The sequence below is a fragment of the Aegilops tauschii genome, chromosome 2, assembly GCF_002575655.3.
Source record: "Aegilops tauschii subsp. strangulata cultivar AL8/78 chromosome 2, Aet v6.0, whole genome shotgun sequence".
Classification (NCBI taxonomy): Eukaryota; Viridiplantae; Streptophyta; class Magnoliopsida; order Poales; family Poaceae; genus Aegilops; species Aegilops tauschii.
This window is the reverse complement of record NC_053036.3, coordinates 112,164,205-112,175,330: the sequence shown is the minus strand read 5'-3', so window position 1 is coordinate 112,175,330 and position 11,126 is coordinate 112,164,205. Positions and strand designations below refer to the sequence as shown.

The following is an 11,126-nucleotide window of genomic DNA, read 5'->3' as shown; positions in this document are numbered from 1 at the left end:
ACCGCACTCCGCTTGTTTCCCATCAACTACCTTCGGCTTCACATTAAAGGTCTTAAGCCACAAGCCACAGTGTGGGAGAATACGGAGGAAGGCCTCGCACGTGATAATGAACGCCGAGACGTGAAGAAAGGAGTCCGGAGTTAGATCATGAAAATCTAGCCCGTAATAGAACATGAGCCCTCGAACAAAGAGGTGGAGAGAGAACCCTAGCCCTCAGAGGAAGTGGGAGATGAATACGACCCTCTCATTGGATCTGGGGGTAGGAATAACCTGCCCTTGAGCAGGAAGCCTGTGGGGGATTTCCGCGGTCAGGTATCTTGCCGCCCGGAGCTTCGTGATATCCTCCTCGGTGACAGAGGATGGCACACACCGACCTTGAAGGCTGGGACCGGACATGGCTGGGAAGCTCGAAGCAATCGAACCTTGGGCGCTGGAGCTCGAGGTTGGAGAGGCTGAGGAAAGGGTTGGTGTAAAGAAGCAAGACGGGCCTTGGTCCCTTTATAAAGACAATGAATATTGAACGCCTCCTCCTCGGCCTTAAAACTTTCCTATTCTTAAGGAATCATGCCAACCGAACGGTTGGAATACCCACGCCCGTGTTGATGAGAATCTCATAATAAGGGGACACGATCTCTGCTGCGACAAGACGTGCCAATGAAACCGCGTCTCGGAACATGGAGCGACAGGCTAAAAAACGGTTCGATATAAACACCGGGCGGTGACATGACGTCACGCTACAAAAAGTTGTCAGCGGATTGGACTCGTGAAATATTATGCTCTCCGCGGTGGTGTGAGGTATTTGTTTTGCAGAGCCGGACACGTTCGTTGAAGTCCGAAGACTGTGTTGGAGTATTCGGAGAAGGAACCCGCCTCGCAATGTCGAAGATAATCTGCGCGCCGGACACATCGTCATTGAAGCCTGGTTCAGGGGCTACTAAGGGAGTCCTGGATTAAGGGGTCCTCGGACGTCCGGACTATAGTACGTGGGCCGGACTGATGGGCTGTGAAGATACAAGACTGAAGACCCTCTCCCGTGTCCGAATAGGACTCTCCTTGGCGTGGAAGGCAAGCTTGGCGTCCTGATATGAAGATTCCTTTCTCTGTAACCGACTTTGTACAACCCTAGTCCCCTCCGGTGTCTATATAAACCGGAGGGCTTAGTCCGTAGAGGCTAGAAGAATCATAATCATAGTCATACAGGCTAGACTCTTAGGGTTTTAGCCATTACGATCTCATGGTAGATCTACTCTTGTAATACTCATATTCATCAAGATCAATCAATCAGGAAGTAGGGTATTACCTCCATAGAGAGGGCCCGAACCTGGGTAAACATCGTGTCCCCCGTCTCCTGTTACCATCAACCTTAGACGCACAGTTCGGGACCCCCTACCCGAGATCCGCCGGTTTTGACACCGACAACAGGCTTCACCGCAAGTCTGTATAAAACTATATGCTTTGATCAACTCATCAAAGTATATATTCCAACTCTGAGATGCTTGCACCAGTCCATAGATGGATCGCTGCAGCTTGCACCCTTTGTTAGCACCTTTAGGATTGACAAAACCTTCTTGTTCTATCATATACAACTCTTCTTTAATAAATCCATTAAGGAATGCAGTTTTGACATTCATTTGCTAGATTTCATAAAATGTGGCAATTGCTAACATGATTCGGACAGACTTAAGCATCGCTACGAGTGAGAAAATCTCATCGTAGTCAACACCTTGAACTTGTCGAAAACTTTTTGCGGCAATTTGAGCTTTGTAGATAGTAACACTACTACCAGCGTCCGTCTTCCTCTTGAAGATCCATTTATTCTCAATGGCTTGCTAATCATCGGGCAAGTCAATCAAAGTCCACACTTTGTTCTTCATACATGGATCCCATCTCAGATTTCATGGCCTCAAGCCATTTTGCGGAATCTGGGCTCATCATCGCTTCCTCATAGTTCGCAGGTTCATCATGGTCTAGTAACATGACTTCCAGAATAGGATTACCGTACCACTCTGGTGCGGAACGTATTTTGCTTGAGCTACAGGTTCGATAGTAACTTGATCTGAAGTTTCATGATCATCATCATTAACTTCCTCACTAATTGGTGTAGGTATCACCGGAACTAATTTCTGTGATGAACCATTTTCCAATTCGAGAGAAGGTACAATTACCACATCAAGTTCTACTTTCCTCCCACTCACTTCTTTCGAGAGAAACTCCTTCTCTAGAAAGGACCCATTCTTAGCAACAAAGATCTTGCCTTCGGATCTGTGATAGAAGGTGTACCCAACAGTTTCTTTTGGGTATCCTATGAAGACGCACTTCTCCAATTTGGGTTCGAGCTTATCAGGCTGAAACTTTTTCACATAAGCAATGCCACCCCAAACTTTAAGAAATGACAGCTTAGGTTTCTTGTTAAACCACAATTCATACGGTGTCGTCTCAACGGATTTAGACGGTGCCCTATTTAACATGAATGCAGATGTCTCTAATGCATAACCCCAAAACAATAGTGGTAAATCGGTAAGAGACATCATAGATCGCACAATATCTAATAAAGTACGATTACGACGTTCGGACACACCATTACGTTGTGGTGTTCCAGGTGGCGTAAGTTGTGAAACTATTCCACATTGTTTCAAATGAAGACCAAACTCGTAACTCAAATATTCACCTCCACGATCAGATCGTAGAAACTTTATTTTCTTGTTATGATGATTTTCCACTTCACTATGAAATTCTTTGAACTTTTCAAATGTTTCAGACTTATGTTTCATCAAGTATATATACCCATATATGCTCAAATCATCTGTGAAGGTCAGAAAATAACGATACCCGCCACGAGCCTCAACACTCATCGGACCGCATACATCAATATGTATTATTTCCAACAAGTCTGTTGCTCACTCCATTGTTCCGGAGAACGGAGTCTTAGTCATCTTGCCCATGAGGCATGGTTCGCAAGCATCAAGTGATTCATAATCAAGTGATTCTAAAAGCCCATCAGCATGGAGTTTCTTCATGCGCTTTACACCCTTATGACCTAAATGGCAGTGCCACAAACATGTTGCACTATCATTATTAACTTTGCATCTTTTGGCATCAATATGTGTATCACTGCAATCGAGATTCAGTAAACCATTTACATTGGATGTAAGACCATAGAAGGTTTTATTCATGTAAACAGAACAACAATTATTCTCTGACTTAAATGAATAACCGTATCGCAATAAACATGATTCAATCATACTCATGCTCAACGCAAACACCAAATAACATTTATTTAGGTCCAATACTAATCCCGAAGGTAGATGGAGTATGCGATGGTGATCTTATCAACCTTGGAATCACTTCTAGAACACATCGTCACCTCGCCCTCAACTAGTCTTTGTTCATTTTGTAACTCTTGTTTCAAGTTACTAATCATATCAACTGAACCAGTATCAAATACCCATGGGCTACTATGAACACTAGTAAAGTACACATCAATAACATGTATATCATATATACTTTTGTTCACTTTGCCATCCTTCTTATCCGCCAAGTATTTGGGGCAGTTCCGCTTCCAGTGATCATTTCCTTTGAAGTAGAAGCACTCAGTTTCAGGCTTGGGTCCAGCTTTGGGCTTCTTCATGGGAGTGTCAACTTGCTTGCCATTCCTCTTGAAGTTTCCCTTTCTTTCCCTTGCCCCTTTACTTGAAACTAGTGGTCTTGTCAACCATCAACACTTGATGCTTTTTCTTGATTTCTACCTTCGCCGATTTCAGCATCATGAGGAGCTTGGGAATCGTTTCTGTTATCCCTTGCATATTATAGTTCATCACGAAGTTCTAGTAACTCGGTGATAGTGACTAGAGAACTTTGTCAATCACTATCTTATCTGGAAGATTAACTCCCATTTGATTCAAGTGATTGTAGTACTTAGACATTCTGAGCACATGCTCACTAGCTGAGCTATTCTCCTCCATCTTGTAGGCAAAATACTTTGTCAGAGGTCTCATACCTCTTAACACGGGCATGAGTCTGAAATACCAATTTCAACTCTTGGAACATCTCATATGCTCCATGTCGTTCAAAACATTTTTGAAGTCCCAGTTCTAAGCCGTAAAGTATGGTGCACTAAACTATCAAGTAGTCATCATACCGAGCTTGCCAAACGTCCATAACGTTTGCATCTGCTCCTGCAATAGTTCTGTCACCTAGTGGTGCATCAAGGACATAATTCTTCTGTGCAGTAATGAGGATAATCCTCAGATCACGAACCTAGTCCGCATCATTGCTACTAACATCTTTCAACTTACTTTTCTCTAGGAACATATCAAAACGGGGAAGCTATACGCGAGCTATTGATCTACAACATAGATATGCAAATACTATCAGGACTAAGTTCATGATAAATTAAAGTTCAATTAATCATATTACTTAAGAACTTCCACTTAGATAGACATCCCTCTAGTCATCTAAATGATCATGTGATCCATATCAACTAAACCATGTCCGATCATCACGTGAGATGGAGTAGTTTTCAATGGTGAACACCTCTATGTTGATCATATCTTCTATATGATTCACGCTCGACCTTTCGGTCTCCAGTGTTCCGAGGCCATATCTGCATATGCTAGGTTCGTCAAGTTTAACCCGAGTATTCTGCGTGTGCAAAACTGGCTTGCACCCGTTGTATGTGAACGTAGAGCTTATCACACCCGATCATCACGTGGTGTCTCAGCACGAAGAACTGTCGCAACAGTGCATACTCAGGGAGAACACTTATACCTTGAAATTTTAGTAAGGGATCATCTTATAATGCTACCGTCGTACTAAGCAAAATAAGATGCATAAAGGATAAACATCACATGCAATCAAAATAAGTGATATGATATGGCCATCATCATCTTGTGCCTTTGATCTCCATCTCCAAAGTAGAGTCATGATCACCATTGTCACCGGCTTGACACCTTGATCTCCATCGTAGCATCGTTGTCGTCTCGCCAACTATTGCTTCTACGACTATCGCTACCGCTTAGTGATAAAGTAAAGCAATCACATGGTGATTGCATTTCATACAATAAAGCAACAACCATAAGGCTCCTGCCAGTTGCCTATAACTTCTACAAAACATGATCATCTCATACAAAAATTTATATATCATCACGTCTTGACCATATCACATCACAACAAGCCCTGCAAAAACAAGTTAGACATCTTCTACTTTGTTGTTGCAAGTTTTACGTGGCTGCTACGGGCTTCTAGCAAGAACCGTTCTTACCTATGCATCAAAACCACAATGATTTTTCGTCAAGTGTGTTGTTTTAACCTTCAACAAAGACAGGGCGTAGTCAAATTCGATTCAACTAAAATTGGAGAAACAGACACCCACTAGCCACCTGTGTGCAAAGCACGTCGGTAGAACTAGTCTCATGAACGCGGTCATGTAATGTCGGTCCGGGCCGCTTCATCCAACAATACCGCCGAATCAAAGTAAGACGTTGCTGGTAAGCAGTATGACTATTATCGCCCACAACTCATTGTGTTCTACTCGTGCATATAACATTTTCGCATAGACCTGGCTCGGATGCCACTGTTGGGGAACGTAGCATGCAATTTCAAAAAAATTACTACGCTCACGCAAGATCTATCTAGGAGATGCATAGCAACGAGAGGGGGAGAGCATCTTCATACCCTTGAAGATCGCAAAGCGGAAGCGTTTATCAACGCGGTTGATGTAGTCGTACACCTTCTTGATCTGTCCCGATCAAGTACCGAAAGTACCACACCTCCGTGTTCAACACATGTTCAGCTCGATGACGTCCTCGCCTTCTTGATCCAGCAAGAGGGGCGAAGTAGTACATGAGTTCCGGCAGCACGACGGCGTGGTGACGGTGTTGGTGAAGAACAATCTCTGTAGGGCTTCGCCTAAGCACTACAAAAACTATGACGGAGGATAAACTAGAGGGGACGGGGTTGCCGGTACACGGCTTGGTGTTTCTTGATGTGTCTTTGGTGCTAGCCCTGCCCCTCTATTTATATGTTGAGCCCTGGGGTCGAAACTTGGAGCAAAAGCCTCCTTAAAGTCGGTTTTGCCCGAAAGGCAAGAGCCCACTTGGACTCCAGGACCAAATGCCACAATCCTTGGCGTCTGGCCCAGGGCCAGACGCCAGGGTCTTCGGCGTTTGGCCCCCTGGCCTCCGCAAAACTCCTTTTGCACCGACCTAAAGCCTCATGGGCTTCACCCCTTGGCCGAACCATATCATCCTATATATCAATCTTTACCTCCGGACCATTCCGGAGCTCCTCGTCATGTTCGTGATCTCATCCGGGACTCCGAACAACATTAGGTCACCAACATACATAACTCATATAATACTATATCGTCAACGAACGTTAAGCGTGCGGACCCTACGGGTTCGAAAACTATGTAGACATGACCGAGACCTCTCTCTGGTCAATAACCAATAGCGGAACCTGGATGTGCATATTGGTTCCTACATATTCTACGAAGATCTTTATTGGTCGAACCTTATGACAACATACGTTATTCCCTTTGTCATCGGTATGTTACTTGCCCGAGATTCGATCGTCGGTATCCTCATACCTAGTTCAATCTCGTTACCCGCAAGTCTCTTTACTCGTTCCGTAATGCATCATCCCGTAACTAACTCATTAGTCACATTGCTTGCAAGGCTTATTATGATGTGCATTACCGAGAGGGCCCAGAGATACCTCTCTGATACATGGAGTGACAAATCCTAATCTTGATCTATGCCAACCCAACAAACACCTTCAGAGACACCTGTAGAGCATCTTTATAATCACCCAGTTACGTTGTGACGTTTGATAGCATACAAGGTGTTCCTCCGGTATTCGGGAGTTGCATAATCTCATAGTCAAAGAAATATGTATAAGTCATGAAGAAAGCAATAGCAATAAAACTTAACGATCATTATGCTAAGCTAACGGATGGGTCTTGTCCATCACATCATTCTCTTAATGATGTGATCCCGTTCATCAAATGACAATACATGTCCATGGTCAGAAAACTTAACCATCTTTGATGAATGAGCTAGTCAAGTAGAGGCATACTAGGGACACTCTGTTTTGTCTATGTATTCACACATGTACTAAGCTTCCGGTTAATACAATTCTAGCATGAATAATAGATATTTATCATGATATAAGGAAATATAAATAACAACTTTATTATTGCCTCCAGGGCATATTTCCTTCTGTTTAGCAGTTCGCCCACACGCCACTTTTCACTTACGCACAAGGGCTGGTATGTGGGCATTTGCCATCTCGCCCACACGTCCGTCTCCTCTCCCACACCCAAGCTGCCAGTTGCCATGTGTTTTGCAGTGTACATGGCAACTGCCCTAGTGTGCTTGTAAGCAGATGTCAACTCTCTTTTTTTACCCGAACATGTCAGTTGCCCTATGTTTTGCAGGGTACACGGCAACTGCCCTAGTGTGCTTGTAAGCAGATGGCAACTCTCTTTTTACCCGAACATGTTGTTTTGCCATGTCTCTTTGTAGCGCTACACGGCAACTGCCTAGTGTTAGTAGGTGACAACTCCTAAGGTTTTCAAATCATGGCAATTGTAGTAAACCAGACCATACATGGCAACTGCTTAGTGTTAGTAGGTGGCAACCTCTAAAGTTTTCAAATCATGGCAACTATAGTAAACCAGACCATACATGACAATAACTGCAGTTGTCCAAAATGGCAATTGTAGTTGTCCGACATGGCAACTGTAGTTCAGCGACATGGCAACTGCAGGTAAACAAACATTGAAGAGGGTCCGGACCATGGCAACTATGGGGACGCGTGATGACTGTCACGCTGGGCGTGCGGGACCGTGAGGTAGGCGGCTGAGAGAGGTCGTGTGGGCGTTATGCATTTTGCCCACACGTAGGCGTGTGAGAGAAACCGCAAGGGAAAAAAGAGGCATGTGGGCGCTAGTTCTTTTGCCCACATGTAGGCGTGTGGGCTGATCCTCTTAGACACCACACAAAATGTGTGGGAAGACCCCTTAACGCCCACACGTGTGGCAGTTATCGTCGTCCTTCTTTTTTCCTTTTTTTCCTTTCCTTTTTCAAATTCAAGAAAGTTTTTTTATTCAAGTTTTTGCAAAATCGATGAAATTTTTTCAAACTCGATGAACTTTTTTCAAATTCGGTGAACTTTTTTTCAAGTCCGATGAACTTTTTTCGAAACCGGTGAACTTTTTCAAATTCGATGAACTTTTCTCAAGTTTGATGAACTTTTTTTTGAAAATTGATAAACTTTTCTTCAAATTTGATGACTTTTCTTCAAAAGCGTTGAACTTTTTTCAACATCGATGAACCTTTTTCGTATTCGATGAACTTCTTTTTAAATTCGATGAACTTTCTTCGTATTCGATGAACTTTTCTCAAGTTTGGTGAACTTTTTTTTGAAAAATGATAAACTTTTCTTCAAATTCGATGACTTTTCTTCAAAACCGTTGAACTTTTTTCAACATTGATGAACCTTTTTCGTATTCGATGAACTTTTCTTCAAATTCAATGAACTTTTTTTAAATTCGATGAACTTTCTTCGTATTCGATGAACTTTTTTCATATTCAATGAACTTTTTTATTAATTCATAATTTTTCTGTGTTATTTTTTCATATTTATGGAAAATTTACGAGCATATTCCCTCCATTTTTTGCCCTGAAACAACAGCTCAGCAGAAAAAAAAAGAAAAGTAGGCGACGCGACTTGATCGAGCGAGCGAGTGATGCGCGGGAGCGAGGGAGCGAAGGTAGAGTGGGTTCATCAAATTTTTAAAATGTCATCTGTTTTGAAAAAAGTTCAACGAATTTAAAAAAAGAAAGAAACGGGAAAAATAGAAAATAGAAACTATGGTTCATAAAAACAAATAACGTAAATAAAAACGGTCCGGAAGCTTTCAGAAGCTTCCCAAAACCGGCCTAGGAAGCTTTTGGGAGCTTCCCCATAATAATAACCTTTTTTTAGGGGTCCCCATAATAATAACCAGGAAGAAGAGATTCGCCTAGTGCGTCTATATGGGCCGGCCCAATTTGATGAGAGGGCACGCCGTTTGCAAAAAAGGAAGAAACCAGCGCTATAGGCGTCGTTTAGGATTACACGCGGACCAGCACCTCAGCCGCCCAGCCAGTCCCCTGCTTCCACAACATTCCGGTCACATGCCGAACAGTGCAGCCCTCAGTAGACCCCATCACTGACGGCACAGACGAAATATCTGGAACGTTCCGGAACCACGCGCTCCCGCCGTCGCCCCTCCCAACCGATTCCAACCCGACCCGTTAACGTCCTCCCCAACCTCGCAAGTCGCAACGGAAACCACCGTGCCATCGGGTAAAATAGGGCCCACAGCTCAGAGACCCAGCGCGCCAGCCTAGAATCTTCCAGAACTTTCACCCCACCCGTCGCCCTCCGCCGTCTTATATACCCCTCCTGTTCCAAATCCGCGGTACATCTCACGAGAAAAACACAGAACTCGCCGGCAAAAAGACAGAGGCTCCTCCTCCTCCTCTCCCCTCTCGCTCTCGGCTCCTTCCCTCCCATGGACTCGGCGAACGGCGACAACATGGCGGCCGGCATCATGCGGCTGCTCATGCTGATGGCGAGGGGCCCCTCGGCCGCCGACGCAATGCCGGGGGCGGGCGGCGGGCGGGTGACGGTGCATCACTTCATCCTCAGCGGCGACGGCGGCGACCTCTTCTCCGGCGAGGTCGGCGGCGGCGTCCCGCCGGCGTCCAAGGCGGCGATCGCCTCGCTGAAGGAGGTCCAGGCCGCTGGGGACGGCGAGGGCTCGCTTGGCGACTGCGCGATCTGCCTCGACGCGTTCGGGGCCGGCAAGGAGATGCCGTGCGGGCACCGCTTCCACGGGGAGTGCCTGGAGCGGTGGCTGGGCGTGCACGGGAGCTGCCCCGTCTGCCGCCACGAACTCCCCAAGGCGGAGCCGGCGGCCGAGGAGCAGCAGCAGCAGAGCGGCGACGGCGAGAGGCGCGGGCCCAGGGGCGCGGTGCTGGTCAGCATCGTGACGCTGCGGGGAGCGGAGAGGCCACAGCAGGTGGAGGAGCAGAGGGAGGAGCCGATCAACATCAGGATCGAGGACGTGGATTAGGAGTAGGGTTAGGCTTCCAATTGGTTCCGATTGGTTCGGTTCATGGTGGCGGCGGTTTACTTTTTCTTCATCACCTTCTTCGTTGTACATACACAAGTTGCTGAAGAGGAGAGGAGAGGAGGAATTGGGGCAAAATTGTGTACATAATTGCGGAAGATGCTGCGATGTCAATGAAACTGAATTTTCTTTTCTTCAGAGAAAGCCAAATTCCAAGGTTTTGTTCATAATTCTGCTGCGCAGCCAAATTCCTTCCTCCCAAATTCCAACTGTGCCATAATCTCGTTGTTGTTTACTTGTTTCTACTGGGTAGCTTCAGGACGAACGATGCTGCGCCCAACTGCTTGCTGGTGCTGTGTATGCGTCAACAGCGAGACTGGAGCGGTGTGGCACGTCGCGTAACATCGTCTATGTGGTTGGTGATAGAGACGCAGCTGCTGCATCGAGGCTGAAGGCCACTCTCTGCACTGAGCCGGAGAAAACGACGGACCGTGAAAGAAAAATGTCGACACATCTGAATACTCCAGTAATTCTGCTGGGGACTGGGGTTTATGCTTATGCTTTTCCGGGTGCAGATAAGAGCAGCTGTGACCTATCCTAAGACCTCAACACTCACCTCCCGGCAACCTGCTCCTAAAACTGGGATGGTGGCATCTAACCCATCCCCTAAACTTAACTCTTAACAAAAAAAAATATTTATTATTTCTGCATTCCTTTTGCAAATATAACCCTGTATCAACTATTACAACATATTAATTCAAACTTAGATGCTTATAACGCAGGCATTTATAAACATTTCAAAGCAATTGTTTTCAATAATTCAAACTCAGACACAACATAGGGTTCAAATGGTTGCAAATATTCTAAATGAACATGGTGCAAATATGATGTTATGTGAAAGATCTACGGTCCAATATATGTCCAATATATTGCCACATGCGCTCCACAAAGGCCATCTCGCAGTTGCCCATGAGATTGCCGGCGGTTATCTCTTTAATGATCAAAG

General features: G+C 45.2%; 1 protein-coding gene across 1 annotated transcript; it reads left to right on the top strand.

Annotated features, from left to right (window-relative positions):
• Positions 1–9,453: 9,453 nt before the first annotated feature.
• LOC109778163 (uncharacterized) lies at positions 9,454–10,324 on the top strand. The gene has a single exon (XM_020336724.4). It carries the CDS (start codon positions 9,560–9,562, stop codon positions 10,121–10,123), a length of 564 nt encoding a protein of 187 aa, XP_020192313.1. The 5' UTR covers positions 9,454–9,559; the 3' UTR covers positions 10,124–10,324.
• The last annotated feature ends 802 nt before the right edge of the window (positions 10,325–11,126 follow it).